The sequence below is a fragment of the Notechis scutatus genome, chromosome 2, assembly GCF_049901735.1.
Source record: "Notechis scutatus isolate UNSWTSFEM ecotype Mainland chromosome 2, rNotScu1.2, whole genome shotgun sequence".
NCBI classification, from domain to species: domain Eukaryota; kingdom Metazoa; phylum Chordata; class Lepidosauria; order Squamata; family Elapidae; genus Notechis; species Notechis scutatus.
This window is the reverse complement of record NC_142010.1, coordinates 159196252-159217866: the sequence shown is the minus strand read 5'-3', so window position 1 is coordinate 159217866 and position 21615 is coordinate 159196252. Positions and strand designations below refer to the sequence as shown.

The following is a 21615-nucleotide window of genomic DNA, read 5'->3' as shown; positions in this document are numbered from 1 at the left end:
CCTCTTGGTCACTTTGTCTCAATACGTTTAAAGTTGATGCTTTTGGATTTGTGCAAATACATAACATGCTGTTTTTGTGAAACTGAATTCAAGAAGATTTATGTTGCCGAGTCCCAAGGCTCCAACAATTGTTTAGATAGAATGATTGCACTGACATTCTGGATGGCCTCCAAGAAACCAAAATCTTCCAATATGAAGAAAAATCCAAAGCTTTGCACTTTCCCAAAGAATGAAAGGCAAGTGTCAAGCTTAGAACTATAAATGAACAGTGGTAGACAAGACATAATTTAAGAATGAATGTCTTGTTTTGGTGGTGTTTCTATTCCCCAAGAGCCAGCTTGGTGTAGTGGTTAAGGTGTTGGCCTAGAAACCAGGAGACTGAATCCTGCCTTAGGTTTAAAAAACTGGCTGGATGACTGGGCCACTCACTTCCTCTTAGCCCAACAGAGTTCACGTCACTGGGGGGGAGTTGGGGGAAATAGAGGAGGAAGAAGTATTAATATATTTGCTGCCTTGAGTTGTATATGAAAATGATAGCATAAAAAAACCCATGAAGAACCCATGAAGTAGTATCAGCCAGCAATGAACACAACATCGCACTTCTGACTTACTCCAGGCAAAGGCCTGCCTGTCACATGTCATACTTGTTTCATCAGAATGTATGAGCTAAAAACCAAACAAACCAGAACCTCTTGCCTATTTCAGGGGTTGTTATGACCCAGGTAGTCAAGACAAGGCAGGCCTCTAGAGCAGGGGTGTCAAACATCATCATGACAGCATCATGTGATGTATTGGGACTTTTCCCCCCTTCGCTAAACCAGACATGGTTGTGGCCCATGTGTGACTCATCCAGTCCATGGGCTGGGAGTTTGACAGCCCTACTTTAGAGTGTCCTTTATTGATCTCAAATGTTCCAACAAACGGCCCTCCAATGACAGGTAAGGCTCCATTCCATGCTACCTTGAAGACCGCCCCCCCAAACAACAACCCCTATATTACAAAGAAAGTCCACAGCGTAGGAATGTACTTGCAGGGCAAGGTCCAGGATTCCAAGTCCAGTCCACCCCACTAAGCAAGTCCATGAGGTAAAAGTTCAGGGACAAGACAAATGGCAGTCCTTGAGGCAAAGACAAGGTACAAAGAAAAAGGCAGTTCTAAAGGCAAAGCAAAGGGCAAACAGCAGTCCATAACATAAGGGCAAAGTCCAAGGCAGAAGGCAGTCCTCATGGCTAGATAAAGCAAAAGGCGAAAAACCATCTTTCAAGGAAAGGCAAATTGCATGAGTCAAAACCGGGGAAGTGTAAGCCAAAACAAAGTAAATCCCCCCAGCCTTTCCTTAAGTCACCACTCCAGGTGTTCTGGGAGTGGTGGGGCGACCTCCCAAGTAGCCTTGCAGCCCTTCTCTGAGCTTGCCTATGCTCAGCTCTCCATACCCTTGAATCAAGTGGGGGAAGTAGCTGTTTTTAATCAAGAGAGGATCTGCTGCCTATCAGCATCACTGTCTATCAGCAGCCGATCCTCCCCTCCCATCAACCTTATTGGAGCCCATAAATCTAACAAGGCAGAAAAACAAGGACCAACTCTTTCTATCCCAGAAGTATCTAAAAATGTGAATAATGAGTACATGACCCCAGAACCCTTTTCACCTCCAAGGACTATAATAATGCTGGACACCTCCATAACACTGGTCCTCCACTTCTCCAAAAACTGTCCAAATCATTCCCTGGAATAGGGAGATATTTTCCTGGAGAAAACAAAAAGTATCATCCCAGCCAACCCTGTAACAACTATATCATGAAGCCTTTCTAGAAAGCTTGCCTGCAGTTCATCCATCCTAAAAGTTGCTGAGGAATACTGCCCTAAGCAAGTGGACATTCTGCCACTTCTGCATATATTTTACCAAATTTTAAATTTCTGAAAATATTCATGGTTTCCTTGGTACATGTGGAAGAGTGCTTTCTTACCTAAGAAACTGCATGGCTACTGCTGTGCACTGTCTCCAAAGTTTTTAACATTGATGCAGGGCCAGCTATCCAGGGAAAGGAGGAGATGTTAACAAGCCCCTCCCTGGCTGGGATATAAGGACAGGTGTGGGAGGTGCGGTGGCCAGAGGCAACAGTTCATGCTTCAGAAGAGTTCCCTCTGGTGGATTCCTTGCCAGGATTTCCTTGCCACTATCCAGGTTGGTCAGGACTCTTCCTGTTGAGATTGAAGTGCTAATTGAGGCTCCCTGGAGGGGAACTCAAGACTGCTACAATGTGTGACCTTGAGCTTTGTCAGTGAATGCCCTTATTCCTGCTTTTCTAAATAAAAAGGAGTTTCTCCTTGTGAGGCTGAGTGGGGCTCATGAAGCTGGGTCAGAACAATACACACACAAAATCACAGTCCAGTTTGAATACATAGCAGGGAAAAGTTTCTTGAGAGTTAACAAAGTTGATACTATATAGTATAAAGCTATTACAAAATCTAGTTGTTCTGCTTCTGATAGCACAAAGCCTCCTCTCAGAAGGTAACAAAACCAGTCATGGAGAGGATGAGTAGCATCCCAGACAATACTGCCGACCCTGCTCAAGCAGTGCTTATATGCTATGTCCTGGATAGAAGGAAGAGAACTACCAAAGCAGCTAGACTGCTTTGACCTGGCCTAGAGAGCATGTCCAATGGCCACTCTCCTTGGTATGATAATGTTGCAGGCAGTCGTGTTCACAGTCCTACCCTCATTGCCCTTGTTTCAACGATGCTGAATTTCCCTGGCATAAACATTACTCTCCCTTGCCTAGGAGGGGCAACAAACTGATAGCTTTAAATAATTTTTGTGCTTTTTAAGGAAGAAATGAAATACTTTCTTATTTAATAATAGCTGGCAGTAGAAATGAGTGATGGTGAGAATACTGCCAGGGCCAGAGTGGTCAGGAAGGATGAAGTATCCTCTTTGGCGTTTTGTTTTGTTGGAAGAAATGTCAATCTAGGTTCAGTTCCAAGTGGGAAGAAAGACACTGGAAACATGGAGACTGCATGGAAAGATGGTTTAATGGTGGACAGGACCACATTGAGTTCCTGGGAAAAAAGAGCACATGGGTGAAAAAGATTTATACTCTCTGTTGGGCTTTGAACTTGCTTCCTGTTCCTGTGGCAAGAAATTTATCCTGTTTGTCAGACTCCCATGGGGCCATGGAGGGGTAATTTTGTAGGTTGTCTTGAGTCCCAAGCTTGGTTGAATCTTGCTGGGTGATGTAATGAAGGGGCTTTGGGCAATTTCTATTATGGCTTAATGGCTTGGATCTATGTGAGGGCTAATCCCATCACCCTAGAGCTAAACATCTTTTGTCTTGTAGATAGAGTGGCTGTCTTTCTGGGGCTATTAACAAAAGTGGGGCCTGCTTTCCAAGAGCATGTTTCTCCTTTTGTCATCCAGGGAGGTATAATATTCTGCCTTTTTAATATTTCCTAGAATATTTCATTTTTCTAGAAGAGTGGGTGCTAATTTTCTAGTTTTTAACATTAGTTTTTAACATTCCCTTTCTTGGACACAACAAAGACAACACTAGGGCTCAATCAGGAATTGTAAGTTAAGATGCCACTGATGCCAAAGAAAATCTCAGCAGGGGTGGGATTCTACCGGTTCAGACCGGTTCTATAGAACCAGCTGTTATGAGTTTATGCAGTTCAAAGAACCGGTACATCAAGCCATTGGCTGGCCCCACCCCTTCCTGCCTGCCCACTCACCCTGACCAGTCATTCCTCATCTCGCCCACCATTGCTAACCTGTCTTTGCCCACCATTGCTGCCTGCCTTCCACCGCGGAGCTGATCTCCCTGGGTGAGTGAGCTTACAAGCAAGCCCCGGTTGAGTTGATTCCCAGGCCCAGCCTAGGCCACTGCGCTGTCTCCCCACCCCCGTCCCCAGGGTTACCTGGCTTGCTTCACCGTGACCTAGCTAGCTAGCTCCCCCACCACCACCACATGGCCGTGTCTGGGCTGGCTGGGGAGGAGGGAATGGTCTCCTCTTTCCCTTGGCCAGGAAGAAGCCATGGGACTATGTGCAGGCTGGCTGGGGAGGAGAGAACGGTCTCCTTCTCCCCCTGGTGCTGCTGTGGCTGGATCTGGCCAAGAAAACTCCCCACTGCCGGGAAGTTCTGGGATGCTCAGCAAGACCTTCCCAACAGCGAGAGAGGCTCTGCAGCCCCTCTTGCTGATGAAAACAACTAGAGCATGCCGCCACCACCACCCGTCCCCCAGGTATGGAGAGCCCCAGATCAGGACTCAGCACACAGGGCATTGCTGGAGCTGAGGGGGCTGGCCTTCCCCTCTGCCACCAGCTGCGGGAGGAGGAAGGTTGGGCAAGGTAAAGCCAAACCGCTGCCCAGGCAAGAGCTGCCAGTGGGGATGGGTGAGGCTGCAGGGCAAACCTGGCTGGAAGTTGTTTGTAAATCTTCCCAAAAGGGGGAGGGGAGTAAGCTCCACAGCTGTCCAGGATGATTTTATAACAAGAGAAGATCCGGGTACATTTTTATTAGTCAGCCTTTCCTAACAAGACTGATTTTTTGCTTATATCACTGTTGGTCTCAATGAGCTACTCATCTGCCTTTTGCTGCTATGCAGTTAATCATGCTTTGCTTAAATAGTTTGTTAAGTCCCCTTCTTTTCTGAGAGCAAGATAATTATGTTTATGAATTGCTAATATCACCCTCCTGAGTAATTCCCTTTGGAGCACTTTCAATTTTGACAGTTTAGGAAAGAGGTATTGTCTTTTGGGTTTACCTGAATTAAATGCAGGTGTAGGCATCAGGGGATTTGAAAAGAGCAGTAAAAGAGAAGCACATTCTGGACTGGCTGGGAGGGGAGGGGTGAGGCGAAGCCAGGCGAGGCGCCCCTTCATATGAGTGACATCAAGTTGGCCATGACCACCAAGCCACGCCCACCATTACATGACCAAGCCACATCCACAAATTAGGCCACCCCCATATAACCAAATAATAAGAAATTTAAATCCCACCCCTGCTTCTCAGGGAAAATCAGAAGGACCTCCCTTTTTCTGTCATTTCCTGACATCCTTTGACTGGGAGTGGGCATGCTTTATAAAAATGTGCAGGTGAATAATTAAAATAATAGCAAATTTGGCCAAAATATAAAAGATTATTACTGGCCAATTTACATTTTGCCCAATATTAAAATAAAATACTTTTGGATGTCCTGTAGTAATACTGTAGGCCCAGTACCACTAAAATATTCAGAGTGTAGTGTCAAACCTCACCCCCAAAATAAGACTAATCCCAGCCACCACCAGAACTTGCTTCAAATAACTTTTCAATACAGAAGGAGAAAAGCCCTTTACTATTTCATCACAATAGAATCATTTGCAAACCAAATAAAATATGACTCCATGATACTTTTATTAAATTATTTTTTATTAGGCATACATGTTATGATTCATCAAGCCAAGCCTGTGTATCCCTCTCAGCATTAAAAGAAGACAAGCTTTCCCTGCATCTTTGAGAGGCAAGAATCCATACATGCCCACAGCCCAATTTAAGGTGCAGAAAGTTTTCTTGGGACTAGATTCATCTCTACTCCACCATATCTCTTCCAAAGAAGTCAGCTGAAAGAGGGGAGGGGAATAGAAGGGAGGGCAACCTATGAGGCTCTCTGTAATGATCCATCCTGCAGAAAGGAATTAGAGGAATTGCAGTTTGGGCATTCGCTGCAGGTAGACCCTCCTCCCCATAAGGTGGATTGTGCCCTTTGGAAGAATTACTTCTCTGCTCCATATATAAACAATTGGTAGAAATCTGAATTTAGATCATTTTATTTCTGATGTAAAGAAAGAAAATATATGACAATGTTTCTACAGGTTTTTTTTCACATAGCTTTAATCGAGAAGCAAAGGAAGTTCTCTATTCTATTTTTATTATGATGTATATAAATGGCATCAAGTTCATTTAAATGTATAGAAAATATATAGAAAATATAAAAGATTATATGTATATAAAGCAATATCTCAAATACAATATTTAAATTCACTCCTAAACATGTGCATTTCTGAAGTTTCTGAAACCGTCCTTATTGCTTTTAAAATACTGCTTCAAAGCAGCAGCACTTAATGAATGTTAAGAAGAAACCTTTGTACCATTTATGTATTCAGAGTCACAGATAAACCAGCCAACTTCTAACAAACCTCAACTTGTTTCTCATAACTTTTACACAAAGGAGGATACAAATTGTGCAAAGTGTCATCCACAGTTCTTCTGCCAGTCTCTTTCCTACACTTTGGACATAGCCTTTTGTTTTTGTTTAAAAAACACCTCATGTAATTTGCATTTGAATAATTTACAGATAATCATTTTCTTGGTGTATATTACTATATATTGATATAAAAATGAGATGTGCCCTTTATTACTTCAAATGATTAGCAATTACAAAAACCTTTATCGTTCATCTTGTTTATTACACTTCTTGCTAGGAGAGTAAAGTTTGGCATCTGACACACAAAGAATTACATGCAGAGGACTTTTCAGCTTACAAAGCAAATGGAATATAAATTTTCATCCACTAATCAGCTTGATTCTTTCAACAAGAGGATGGATTTGCCTAACTTCTAATATTGATTTCAATATTTAGGCAAATAATATCAATTACATATTGTTCTTGCATCAAAACTGTGCAGTTTCGGTAAATCTGACTGAACAGAGCAAGGATAGGCTTTATTTTAGGCTAAGAGTCCAATTTACTGGGAGAAAATTTCTTGTGCAAACTTTGTTCAAATAAATAAGAGCTGTGTAAGCATCCTTGTTACTTGTTACAGTTACTTGTCCCAGCTTCTGCCAACCTAGCAGATTTACAGATTAACAGAGTTGGAAGAGAACTTTATTTAGTCCAATCCCCCATCCAAGAAGGAGACCCTACACCATTTCTGACAAATGGCAGTCCAAATCTCTTCTTGAAAGTCTCAAATGATGAAGCTCCCACAACTTCCAAAGGCAAGCTGTACCATTGGTTGATTGTTCTCACTGTCAGAAAATTTCTCCTTATTTCCAGGTTAAATCTCTCCTTGTTCGAAAGCATGTAAAAATACAAGTAGAAAAATAGGGATCACTAGCTTGGGAGTGGGTGTGTATTTGTTATGTATAGCGTATATTTGTTCCATGATTCTTTTACGACTTGCATTTTATGAGTAGTGATATATTTATCATACAAATATATTGACAAATTTAAAATTCAGTGTCAAATACTTATCTTAGATCTATTTAAACACTGCTTATTTTGTGATTTTGCACTGTAATAAAAAATAATTTCTGCTTCACACAAGGTTAGGGATTTCAAAAATTAATTCAGGTAAATTAAATACAGAATTTCAATAACTTTAAAACAGAAAATGAAAGGAGTATCTATTCTCTATGGGGTTGATTTAGAGAGACACTCCTTCATTGGCCTCTTTAAAATATTTTTCCCTTTTTGCAATGGAACAGGAATATATCACAGAATAACAGAGTTGGAAGGGACTTTGAGGCCTTCTAGTCCAACCCTTGCTTGAGCAGAAGACCCTGCCTGTACCATTTCAGACAAATGTCTCTTTTTGAAAGCCTCTAGTGATGGAGTACCCACAACTTTTGAAGGCAAGCCATTCCATTGCAATCACTCTCACTATTCGAAAATTTCTCCTTAGTTCTAGGATACTTCTCTCCTTGGTTAGTTTCCATCCATTGACTCTTGTCTTGCCTTTGACTCCCTCGTCTGCGTAGGAGCCCCTCAAATATTGGAACATTGCTATCGTGTCTCCCCTAATCCTTCTTTTTTCTAAGACTAGACATACCCAATTCCTGCAACTGGTCTTCATATGTTTTTGCCTCTACTCCATAATATCCTTGTTGCTCTTCTCTGCACTTCTTCCATAGTCTCTTATTTATATTGTGGTGATCAGAATTGGATGCAGTACTCCAAGTATGGTTTTATTAAGACTGTAAAGTGGTACTAGAACTTCATGAGATCTTTATTCTATCCCTCTATTAATGCAGCCTAGGATTGCATTGACTGTTTTGGCCGCTGCTGCACACTTCAGATTCCTAGATGAAGAGAAGCAAAGGAAGTTCATATAGAGACATAGATCTGAAGTCTGCTGGGTCCCTCTACAACAACGGAATGGAAACAACAAACTAATCAAGTTCTTGGCAACTTTTTATTGGTGCCTCAATTTGGATTTATTTCCTACTCAGCTTTGGTTAATCTCGGCTGCTGTAATGCTGATTTTTCCCTTTTGGAGCACCGACGCTTTCTGATGGACATGATGATTTTTCTCTCTGAATCAAAGAACATCTCTCACTATTTACCTGCCATCACATTGTGCTCAGAAACTAAATTTCACAGGTCTTTCAAGGCTTTGCAGTTCCCCTCACAACAAACTGTCATTTTGGGGGGGAAATCACCTGAGGAATGCACAGAAGAAGTAAAAACATGAAGATGTGGGCGCTGATTAAATAGTTTTTGCATCTTCTTATTGATAATTAGAAGGAAGTATGGAGAAGTTTGAATTTAGCAGTGAGGCCAATGCCTGTGTATCTCAGTCAAACTATTTTTGAATGTTTGGGGAGGGGAACTGCAATTGTTCCTTTTGGCCTCCTTTTATGCCCTGCAATGTCTCTTGCTTCTTGAATAATTGAGATAAAAAAGATAAGACACATTAGTTTTGATGAAGCAGAAAAGCCATAGCAACATCCAGAGACCTTAAACTTCCAATCTTCCCTTTGGCTCACTATTTGACATAACTGCATCTCATCAAGCATAGCTGAATACATGGCCACATTGTTGAAATGACGCTCACAAAGTCCGTTATCCTGGAAGGTCCACTTCTCTTCCCTCTGAGCAGAGTAGATGGTGAGATTTCAGCTGATGAAGGCAGTGAGAGAAGCTAAGGACAGGAAGCATTTCTAGGGTATACTATTGTATACATTGGCAATGTGTATGGTTTTGTAGATATATATTTCCTTCATCGAGACTGCCAAATTTTCAAGCAGAAGTAAGAAAACTTTTGGATAATATCGTCTTACTTTGGGTTACAGAGTATCACTGAATATTGTATCAGCATTTTCAGGCTTCAACTGCTCCAAGGTATTCTGAAAAAAAGTACTTCATTATTGCTTCTTAATGAAAGTTTTCCAGCCTCATTTTAGCATATTATTTTTAATCAACCTTTCCCTTATCTGACAACAGCTACACAAACCCAACAATCCATGTTAATCCATATGCACAGATCTCCTGCTCACTTACCACTTCCATGTTGAGCCTAGCTGCCATTTGGGGTGGATTATAATTATACTCAATCTGAAGATTGGAATATGGGAATACAGAGTGATAAACAACTTGCCCTGAGGGTATATAGCAAAATGGATTAAATAAGATCTTAGAATTCTCTTGATCAGTTGCAGGTGCCCAACCTCCCATGTCACTTCACTAAAAATTGTTGGCAATTGTCAGGTAACCAGATTCTCCTCTGATTTTCACCAAAACAGGATATGTTAAACTCTCCAAAATGGAAAAAAAAATCTGATCCATCTTCTTAGTGATGTCATAGCATCACAGCTATGATTCTTACAGTTCTCAAACATCAACAAACTTATTTTTAAAAAAACCTGAATCCACAGAAAACTTATCCATCCTCTGTTATTATCACCAAATGCATGTCAGTCTCTGAATCATGTTGTTCCTGTTCTGCCTTGGTTGTGTTTATATTGCAAACATTAATATTTCATTAATACCACATTAGCTGACTTTGTGATCAAGATTCATGGTCTTCCAGTTTCTAGCTTGATGCGTTAAGACTACACCAAATTACAATCGCATTACTAGAATAATTTCTTAGTCGTTTATTCTGCCTGAAACCTGTTTTTCTCTGGAACTATATGACTGTTATCTTTGGGGTTAAAAAGGCTGTAGACCAAATGAAAGACAACATCACCAACTATGGTTATAATTGTCAGGAAAAATAGTTCTATGAGCAAAGCTTAAGGAAACTCATTAGCTCAGATAAAAATTCACTCTTTCTAGCACTATCACACAGAAGAGGGCAAAAACTTTTTTTCCCTTGGCTGAGAAAGCATGTTCTAATGGGCTTCAATTACAAGATACAAATTTTGGTTGAAAACTAGGAAGAAGAGAAGAACCCATTCCGTCCAACCTTTGACAGAGATTCTTAAAGAAAAACTGGATAGCCATCTAGTGGGAATGCTCTTCCTTGAAGTTTCCTGGATTTTAAGAGAAAATGGCTTACAAGTAATTTTATGACAAATGCTTTTACAATTATAGGAAGCAACTCACCAGTGATATAGCTTTGGCAAAGTTCAAGCGAGCATACAGCATGATAGCAATGTCATTCTGACCTGCTTCTAGTGCGATGGAGAGAGCTGTGCTGCCATCCTACAGAAGAAAGCAAGAAGATACACATATGGCTGCAGTGATGGTGGGGCTTATGGGGGGTGGGGGTGTCACTGTTTTTGTAAGGAGGAATTGTCATCATTTTGGTTGCCCTCCCACTTCCTGGAATTCCAGGAAATGCTATCTGGGACTGAGTCATACAGTTCTTTGAACATTAATACAGGGTAGTAGCTCAGGTATGGTATTAGACTTGCACCAGAGACACCAGGTTCTTTACCATAGTTGGTTGACTCCAAGCCAATCATTTCCTCTCACTCAATCTACTTTACAAGATTGTGATTATGGAAGTAAAATTAGGAAATACCCGTTATGTATGCCATCTTGAGTGCCCTGACAAAATAGTATTAATGCAATAAATAAAACAAATTACCATTCTCCAACAGTGCTTACTGGAACATTGATTGATTGATCAATTAATCAATCGACTGATTGATCAATTGATTTGATTTATTGATGCCCATCTTATTCTTAATGTTCACCCCAAAGCCAAGAGAATCATCCCCTCCACCATCTATATGTAATAGCAAACAACTGTCTGATTTATTTTTCTTGGAAAGAGAATGTTTGGCAATGTGCACAATTCTCATTTTCCAATCACACACTTAGATAATAGTAAAATTATGGTAAATTACAGTAGAAGGCTCAGCCAAACATAGGACCAAGGAGGTTGGTGTGTGTGTGGAATGTTAGGGTAGAATTACTTGAATTTAATAATCAAATGTGGAAGAATTTGATGATTTTATTCCCAATATGCCCTGCTTCCTTCTCTCTTTCTTTCCTAAGATTGAGCTGCAGTTATTCAATTATGAGAAATAATTACTACGTGTTTCAAATAGTCCAGTACTAAACCTTGGCACTGAGTAAGACTTCTAATTTGCCCTGGCAACTGAATGAAATCTATTGTGCAGAATTTTTCCTATGGGCTCTGAGATGGATGACAACCCAACAAACTCAGCAGCAGCAGCATAAGTCTAAGCAGGACTTACATTGTCTGTCTGGGCAACATCACACTCAGGGGTAGCCAATAGCAGGCGGACAATCTCAGCATGGCCATGTTCACAGGCACACATCAGTGCAGTAGAGCCATCATCATCTTGCAAGTTGACATCTGCGGCACTTGCTAACAAGGCACGTACCATCTCAAGACGCCCATGACTGACAGCTAACATCAATGCAGTCTGCCCAGCCTGTAGGAGTTGGGAGAAAAACCAAAAGAGTTAAGGGGCTGCCAAATGCAGGGTAGGGAAAAGCCTGTTGCAATGCCTAGCTCTTAAAAACCATGTGTATTAAGAACAATCTAAAATATTGAAGACGCACAAACTCTATTCAGATTTTGTATACCTATTGAAGCCAGTTAACAGCATTTTAAAAGATTTTGAAAATTTTCCATGTACTCATGTGAGAGTATGATTACTACTTTCTGGTTGTCACTATCATCCTCATTATTACCCTTCCAATTTTGCAAGAATCTATTGGTAAAGTTAGTACCTGGTTGGCTTTGGCATTCACATTGCCCTTTTTCAGCAGCTGCTTAATAGTCTCCATGTCACTCTCTGTCTGAGAGGCAGCCAGTGCTGTGAGCATGATGGCTGTATAGCCAGCTTTGTTCTGTTGGTCCACATGACACAAACCTACAATAACAAGACTGTATTAGAAAACTTCATCCTTCTGGAAATAAATATTTGAATATTGTGGGTTCCACAATTTCAAATGAGCTCTGGGAAGCAGTGGTAAAATTTGTTTATAATGTCTCTAAGAAAAGAGATATCATAAATGGAAGTTACTGGAGAGAGTCCACTATTATCTATCTTTCTTTGGTCAAAAATCTATGAACCCTCTATTTTAAACCCCAACATGGTAAACATCTTTTAAGGAAGATCAAATATGATAGTACATTTCACATATATACCAAATAGTTGGTAACATCAGAGAAATATGCAAAGTGTATGGAAAGGTGTTGGGTTATGTCAGGAGGCACTATGCGGGGAATAGTACCCTCCTGACACAACCCTACATCTTTCCTCCGGGTTTCCCAAATAGTTGGCCTTATGACCATCTCCTATATATCAATCAATCAGAATAGAGCTGGAAGGATCTTGGAGGTCTTCTAGTCCAGCCCCCTGCTCAAGCAGGAGACCCTATACAATTCCAGCCTCCTCTTAAAAACCTCCAGTGATGAAGCACCTACTTGTACTGTTTTTGGAAAAATCCTCACTCCTTGCATTAGACCTAACTGTTTCCTGCCAAAGTTCCAGCCCTCCAGGTTCTCCCTAATAGACTGCTGTGCTGCTGTGGCCAGAGCATTGATCTGTGAATTGGGACATTCAGCTTTAAACATTTGCATTGAGTGGTCTTGATGAGTCTCTTTCCCTTCAGCCTCTTTAATTTATAGAGTGATTGTCAGTGCTAAGTTCAAATCTAAATTCCATGGAGGACTTCCGGTTTGAGCTTCTTCAGCGACAGACCGAAACCTCGTCTCTGCGAGGCTTCGATCCGTGCTCACCGCTGGAGCGCCCCGAGCCGGCTGGTTTTGGGGCTAAGCCACCCCATAGAGGTGGTGAAAAAGGGGGAGACTGCCAGCAGGGTTGAGGAGAGCCGCATCTCTCCTCCCCAGCTGGCCATTACTCACTTTCCCAAAGGCGGTTGTAGCGGTGGTCAGAAATGGCCACCACAAAGAAGAACTCGACCGGAAAAGAATGTGCAGAAGGAAGATAAGAAGAGAAAGTTTTGGTTGACCGGGTCGAACAGCAAAAGCAACAAATAAGGTACCCTGGAATTGAAACTATTTAAAAAAAAAACAATAACATTGATCCCTAAGAAGATTTTTAAGCTGCGAAGGAGAGAGAAAAAGGAAAAGATTTGGTTTTATTTCTCCTTTTCCTATACTGACAGCTAAGAGACTTAAGCAAGAAATTGGGAAAAAATCCACTTTGATATTAATAGACATTTAATGCTGAAAATAAAAAGTCAAAGGGATAATAAAGATTTCTGGACAATCAAAAGCTTTTGAAAACAGGAAAGGAGAGAAAAAGAATAAAAGGGCAGGATCTGGAAGGGACGAGACTGCCTGGAATTAAAAAGAATTTACAGCAAAATCTTAACAAGACTTCCAAAAGATACATTTTAACTGAAATATCGCAACAAAAACCCCAGGAAGAGAAAGTGGAAAAAGAAATAAGAAGAAATAACTTGGGACTATTTGGATTACTTGATGATTTCTGCATTTTTGGTTATTGTATTTGAATGACTAAAATCAATCGGGTGGTTGTTTAAGACTGTTTAAAATGGCTCCACTTTTAGAAGAACTTAAAATGGAATTTAAAAAGTGCAAAGAAGATGCACAAGAAGCGAGAGGTTCTTTTGGCTTCGTATTTCAGTTTTTAGAAATGGAGATTTGGAATTATGAGAAACAAGAAATGCCTGCAGAACAAGAAGATTGCGACAAAGAAGAAGCCATCTTTAATGAACAAGTAATCTTAGGTGGGAGGAAAAAAGGAAAGGGGGGAAAGAGAATGGAAAGTTTAAGATTGGGAAAAACACCCCCCCCCCCAAAAAAAATAGAGTGAAAAATAAGTACAAAATCAGAAAGCAACAGAAGAGGGAAATGCAGAAGAGAGAATTAGAAGTAGAGAGACAAAGGGGTAAAAAGGGGAGGGAGAAGATGAGAGGGAAGAAAGAAAGGAAAAGAAGATATAAAGGACAGAAACAAAATATAGAGAAACAGGGCCTATTTAGAGATAATGGGTGAAAATTTAATGGAAAAAGGGATTCTGCAAAGGTACATAAGACAGTATTGTTATATTAGAAACAGAAATAATTTTAGAAAATATGAAACTATGTATGATTAAAATGTTTGATAAAATAGCTATTGTAATTCAGTGGAATGCTTGTTAATAAATAAATGTAACAAAATGAATATTTAATAATTTACAAAACATATGTGAAGAGAAATAAGGGAAAAATTAATTATGGAGATTATATGTGTCTTTAAGGAAGTATGATATTTAATTGAAAAGAAGTGTTAAAGATGTTAAGATTTTAATGATTATTAATGATAGAACTGAATTGGAATGGAATGAGGGTTTATAATTACATATATTTATAATCTTTTTTTTTAAAGAATATAGTGTGTATTATAAGAATGTACCAAGCAGAATTTGATTGGAAGTTATGTATTATGTATTATATTGAAGGTCATAACCTTAAGGTATATATTGAAGTTTAAATAAGAGTTGAATGGATGTAATTAAAAGATATAAAGGTGTCATACTCCAATTAGTAACTACAGGAGAACATTTGTTTAATGAGAAAAGATAATATGAAATTGAAACTGAACAGACAAAAGTATAAATATAATGATTTGAATTGAGATGATATAATCAAAATAAAATTGAGAAAATTAAAAGAGGGGAAAAACTATATAGAAAATGTAGAATAATATAAGATATGGAATAGAACACAAAAAGGAGCATGAAATTGAATTTTGTGTTTGTATAAAGAAGTTCAACCTGGGACCATGCTATTTTCAAAAAAGATGTTTTACTTGTATTTTGTATGTGTGAAAACCCAAATAAAATTTTATTGAAAAAAAAAATCTAAATTCCATGGAGGATGGAAGTATATTGAATGTAAATAAATCCAAGCAGAATTAATGCGAAACCAGTACATGCCACAGGGTGCCTGCAGAAGGTTCCTTGGTTCATAACAGGCTTTCTGCATCATTTAATTTTTTAAAGAAGATTCTCCTAGTTTAAAACCGGAACAGAAAAGCAAATACATGGTAAGGCAAAATGCCAACCAATTGCTTCATATTTATTTCATAAATATCTAAGACTGCTCCATAGCCTTTTCAGAAAACAAAAGTTAGAGAGGCTGAAATGCAGGGATTGGTTGGAAATCTGCCAAATCTATCCTGGTTGGGGATGGGGGTCAAAGTTAAATTAGGAGAGGGAAGAAGGTGGAGCCTCCTCGCTGATGGACCGTAGATCGTGACTCTCTGCGGCTATGGTCTATGCTCTTTCGTTGGAGAGCCCTGATCATTACGATTAGGGGCTGAAGCTGCCTTGGAGGGGCGGCGGAGTAAGGGGAAGCCACAAGCCAGGTTGAGGGGAGTCGCATCTCCCCCCTGGGCTTGGTCTTTTTCCCCCTGAAGACGACTGCAGCCGTGGTTTAAAATGGCCACCCCGAAGAGGAGGACTCAGCTGGACTAAGATTGTGCAGGAGGGAAGAAAGAGGTGGATAACATCTGAACCGGGACAACTGGGTGACACAACTAAACAAAAGTACCCCGGGATTAAGGTAACATGGAATTTTTAAGAAAAGAAAAGTGAGCGGCAAAATTACAAAGGGACAGGAAAAAAATAAGAAAATATTTTTGACAGCTAAGTGGGGCTTCGAACCGGGAAAGGAAGAAGCTGGAACTAAAGATTTAACTAAATTGGACTAAAATATTTTGGGGATATAAACAGACATAAAATAAAGCTGGACTTAAGATTGTCAAAAAATAATAATAATAAAGTTTACAAATTGGAGACTGGACTGTGCTGGAATATTGAGGTTCGAAAAACTCTAAATAAAAAAATGGGGGGAAAAGGTGAAGACTTTGTATAATGGAGAGTACCACCTTTTGACAAAAACTTGAGCTCAAACAAAACGGAAAGCATCCTGTTTCTGAATGAACTTGTGTGGATATAACATTAAAGAAATATTGAAACAAAGTAAGAATCTTAGAAAGTGAAAGCTGAACCAGAATAAAGGAAAAAGCAAGGAAAGACTGACTGTGGGATTGATTGATGTTTTTGGTATAGACCCTGGGCTGGAATAACTGAGAACTTTAGAAAATTGAAAGAAGAAAGAAGGAAAGTAAAAGTGTTTTTTTTGTGTGTGGACTTTAACAATCATAAAATATAAGAGTGTGTAATGATGACATCTCTTCGGGAATTAAAAATGGAACTTAAAAATATGACAGAATTACTACAGGAAAGAGGCGAATCACTTTGCTCTATGTTAGAAAAAATGGAAATGGCGATTGAAGAACAAGAAGAAAGAGCTTCAGAGGAGGAGGAGTCGATTCAAGGAGAAGACATTTTAAATAGACAATTAACACAAAGAACACTACAAAGAAGTGGGGGAAAAAGGAAGGCTAAAAAGTTGAGATTTAAGAAGGCAATCAAAAGGGGGAATACCTGTGAAGTTGGAAAAGGCAGAAAGACCCAGCAGAAAAGGGAAAAGGAAGATATTAAGAAAGAGAGGGATATAAACTGGAATGAGAAAAGATATGGGGAAAAGAGGGGGAGGAGAAGCAGTAAGAAACAGGTGCATGAAATAAAGAAATACGGAAATAGTAAAATGTTGAAAATAAATTGTTTTTTCAGAGATAATGGTTGATGAATTAAAAAGGGGATTCTGCAGGGTGACAAGGGGTAATAAGAATACTTCTGCAATTAAAAATATTTAGAAAATAGGGTAATATAGATACTGATAACTCTTATTAAAAATCAAGGGGGGGAAATATGCTGCGGAATCCAAATGAAAAGATGTAATGATTATTATTGTAATTTCTTAAAAATAATGGTTTATTGGGAATCAAGATGAGGGAATAAAGGTATATTTTAATTATTGAGGTGTCACATTCAAAGCAGTAAAAGGGGGGAAACCTATACTTGTTTGTTTGTTTTTAGTGTTAAAATTTGTATTAATCTAGAATTTATAAAAAGAATGTGTAATGGAAAGGGAATATGACAGACTAAAGAACCAACTAAATTAATAAGTTAATATAGACTATTAAAAGCAAGGAGAGACATTGGTAACTTTATTATTATTATTATTATTAGGCAAACACATATTGTTTATCTTTATTTTTAAAATAAATATTAAAAGATTATATTTGAAATAATTGAAATGAAACAAAAAGATGTTTCGATTGAGATTAATGAAAGAGGCTAGAATTAATGTGTTTGTTTCTCTCCTTACTGAAAATTTGGAATGGAAAAGGTAATAATAGAATTAAGTATGCATATATGAATGTATAATTGCTGTCATATTTGTATGTAAAGGTGATGACCCAGAAATATGTTGTCCACTAAAAAGAGATTTTTGTTTTTAATGTGAAAAACTGAATAAAATTTGTTTAAAAAAAAAAAGTTAAATTAGGGGAGGAGAAACCTTCCTGGGGGGTTAAAAACAGCATCAGGCGGCAATCTCTGCAAATTATGTCAATGTGGCAACTCTGTCAAATAATCTATAGGAATTATTTTTTAAGTTGGCAAATCATTTTGTCCATGACAGCAACCCAACACATTCTCAGAATTCAAACTGTCCTCACCAGCCTAGAGTGGAGCCTGGCTCCCCTGGCTTGAAAGTCACCCTAGGCTCTAGAGCCCCAAGTGCCCTGGGAAATTGACTGACCTGGACTGCTATTGCTGTTCATTTAGATGGGCTATTCTGACAAAGGCTCCCTCCCTTTCTTCTGTCCCCACCTACCAGTTTCAATTAGTTTTGCAACAAGGGGGAAGTTGGAATGCGAGACTGTATAATGCAGGGCCGTGTTGCCATTGGCATCCGCCATATTGATGATGAATTCTAGCAACTGCGGGGAAACAGCCCGGAAATCTGTCAAGTGCAGCGAGATCAAATCTGGATCGGCTTCTTTGTGGCAGGAAAGCTTGAGCCAATAGTGGAGCATTGAGGTATAGGCTAATTTCTGCCAGGGTACATATAAGAAAAAGAAATAACAAGAGAGGTTGGTAAGAAATTGTTAGGGTCCATTTTTGCATGCTGTCTTCATGGCTGAATGTTCTGTGCTTTTTCAGTATTTCCATTGCTTATTATCTTGTGGCAAATGGGCAGGGTATCAGAGACACTATTTTAAATACCCACCCCAACTTTAGAAATAAATATATACCCAGATAAGCTAACACTTATAATTAAGGAAAATGAAGAAACTGAATATTTTTTGACTTGGGACTTATTTTGTCAATGGTTAGCTGACAAAAAAAGGAGTTAGAAACAGGGAAATATATGAAAGGATTAATGATTTACAGAAGATATGTTAACTTGGTTAAACAAATAGTATGATTATTATGTTTATTAACATTAGTATAATTGATATTAATGCAATGAATGTTGTTATAAATACTGTGATTATTATTTCCTAAAATGATTTGTACCCAGACAACTGAAATTGGAATTTTTGTATGTTATAAAATAAAATAAAAACTTATTACAAAAATAAAAGAAATAAATGTATACCGTCTCTTCATCCATTTGTGGATTCGAACTCTCTAAGTATTTCTGAAGAACTGCACAAGCTGAAAGCAACTCCTTGCTGAGACCCAACCTGGTAATTGAAAAAAAGTGAAAAAAGAGGGACATTTTAGCCCGTCTGTTTTTATATATATTAATGTTAGTATTTAGTATTATGTGCGGAAAACTGGGTTTTTGTTCTCTCCTCACTTTTCCTTTTTCATGGCTATAAGGAAGAGTTAAGTAGGATTCATTTTCAGTTCTCATAATTTTGTGTTGTTTTTTAACTTTGAACAAGATCCTGTATTTTGAGAAAAAATATACTTATTTTAGAGAGCCAGTTTGGAGTAGTACTGTATTAAGGTCCCAGAATAGAAACCAGGAGACTGATTTCTAATCCTGTCTTAGGCATGAAGCTACCTTGGGCCAGTCACTCTCTCAGCTCTAGAAAAGGGGGAATGGCAAACCACCTCTGAAAGCCCTTGCCAAGAAAACTGCAGGGATTGACTGATCTGAAAATCAGATACAATTGAAGAAGAAAAATGTTTATTTTAAAACCAGTCAGCATTCTAATTCAGTTTGTGGTCAGCTTGTTTATTAATTCATTGGAAGTGTGCTTATAAATCAAGTGGAAGGGGGAGGAAAAAGAGGGAATATATCAACTAAGTTTTTGATCAAGATTACTTAGAGCAATAATCCTAAATTGTGGTTTAGCATTAAATTAGGAAGTTTCTCTGAGAGGGAAAATTAATACAGAGCATTTACAGTGAATTGTTCTGTTTTGTGCTAATTCAGGGTTATAATTCAATGACAGTTGTGCAACAACTGTTACAGCCCTTACAATACAACATATAGAGAGTTATTTTACTCAAGAAGAAAAGAACTCTGAAACTGTTTCCAGGATGGCATTAGGTAAAACAAGGGTGGGTAAAACATTTTGTGATGCTCACATATCCTATTATCAAATAACAATAGTGCAATTTCAGCAGGGTTTTTTGGGGTTGGGAAGTTTGGGGTCAGAAGAGTAGTCTGTTAATCTGAATGTATGATGATAGATGCAGGTCAACTTTAAATTGCTTTTAAAGAGTTGAGGAGTGGAATTAATGGCTATGTAAAGCATGCAGTGCATAGTGCATACTCTCAAGAGCTCTGAAGATGTCCAAACTAGTGATTACCCAGTTTTGTCTGCTGGTTCCTTGCTGGGACCTTCTGCTGTGGTCATTTTCCCCACCTCGACAGGTACTCCAGGATGTAATGTATCTGTGGTTATTCCAGAAAGCTTTGGAGCTTCAGCTACAATTCCTTGCCCAGCAGGGAGGCCCTCACTTGCCTCATGGTATTCACTCTCAGTGCTTTCATTGTCTGAGATGTTCTCAGCTGTGCTGGAGTCCTCAGAAGAGGTAGACTCATACCTGGAACAACACAGGATTGAGAAACAAGCCAAAAAAAAAAAGTCTGAGAAAGTTCTCCAGATTATCTTCAGAACAGAAAGACACTATTGCAAACCCTGGCTGTGTGCTACCACTGCATTTCAAGAATGAAGAACTTCAGAGATGCCAGGTGACTTGGGATCTTGCAGGTCACAATGGGACAATGGAAACCTGTCTTGGTACAAATGGCAACTTACAATAAAAGCAGGAAGGATAAGTAGAGCTCTCTCCCAATGATAGATTATGATAGGACTTCTAAGCAAACTCTGATAAAATTGTTCAGTTGTTGTGTTTCTTTGAGGTGAAGATGGCATATTACTTCTTTGAACTCCAAATTAAAGATTACGGAAGGAAACAAGTCTGCTGCAACAGACCTGCATGCCTTGTTTCCTCAATTAAGGAATTGAGGAATGAACTGGGGAATTGAGGAATGAAGTGGGAGCTTCCCATTTTCTTTATAATTCTGAAACTGAGATTTACCCTCCATTGACACCCACAAACTGGAGGCTCTTCTTGCTAGTCACTATTTCTGTAGGTTCTTCCTTCTTCTTCATAATTGACCGGATCCCTGCAGTAGATGAAGCTATGGAGAAAAAAATGAAAGTAGTAATATCAACTTGTCAGAGGATTCCATGGCACCTTTCACCACCACCCCTTCTTACCTTGATCCTCCTTCTGAATATCCAGTTTAGGTTCTTGAGAGAGGCAAGGAACCACTTGGAGGGAGTCAAGAAGGGAATCTTCAGTTTTCTCTAGTGATTCTTTGGGTTCTGAAACAGGAGAGTGGCAACAGATTGCTGCCCCTTGGATGTCTTTTTGATTATGTAGTATCAATATTGCTGTTTTGTGGGTTCACATTAAGGAATGCAATATTGCTCCATGTATGTAATACATGGCTTGATTACAACCTGGCCAAGTGCCATATAATAATTTAACATTCCAAGCCTGGAAAACAGGGAACAATGTATACAGGTAGTTCTCAATGTACAACCATCACTGAGCCCAACATTTCTGTTGCTAAGCAAGACAGTTGTTAAATGAGTTTTACCCCATTTTAACAACCTTTATTGCCACAGTTGTTAAGTGAATCTGGCTTCCCCATTGACGTTGCTTGTCAGCAGGTCGCAAAAGGTGATTACACAGCCTGGGACACTGCAACTGTCATAAATACATGCCAGTTGGCAAGAGTCTGAAGTTTGATCATGTGACCATGTGAATACTGCAATGGATGTAAGTGTGAAAAATGGTGATAAGTCATTTTTTCAGTGTTGTTGTAACTTCGAATGGTTACTAAACAAATGGTTATAAATTGAGAACTACCTTTATGGAACTTTTTTTATACACAAGGAATATTCCCTCCTTGTATTAAGCTATGACTTTTTTTACTAACATTCATAAATTCACAACATCATAATAATTTGTAGAAAACGTAGAGATGTGTTGATATTGAAAGAAATAGCATAAGACAAAGAATTGTGTGTTCTGTGAATGAATAGTAAAGTTATATGGAAAAAAGA

General features: G+C 38.9%; 1 protein-coding gene across 3 annotated transcripts in view; it reads right to left on the bottom strand.

The window, feature by feature from the left end:
* Positions 1-5386: 5386 nt before the first annotated feature.
* Positions 5387-21615, bottom strand: part of KANK2 (KN motif and ankyrin repeat domains 2) — a 74147-nt gene continuing 57918 nt past the window's right edge. For 2 of the 3 annotated variants that reach the window (XM_026679638.2, XM_026679639.2), the window contains exons 5-13: positions 20761-20868; positions 20579-20681; positions 19844-20080; positions 18675-18762; positions 17907-18126; positions 11913-12055; positions 11411-11611; positions 10308-10406; positions 5387-9106 (exon numbers count right to left, since the gene is read on the bottom strand). In XM_026679638.2, coding sequence (XP_026535423.2) covers positions 9047-9106; positions 10308-10406; positions 11411-11611; positions 11913-12055; positions 17907-18126; positions 18675-18762; positions 19844-20080; positions 20579-20681; positions 20761-20868 — 1259 coding nt within the window. In that variant the 3' untranslated portion in view covers positions 5387-9046. The remainder of the gene's footprint in view (positions 9107-10307; positions 10407-11410; positions 11612-11912; positions 12056-17906; positions 18127-18674; positions 18763-19843; positions 20081-20578; positions 20682-20760; positions 20869-21615) is intronic. The other variant, XM_087957084.1, reaches the window with a different exon arrangement.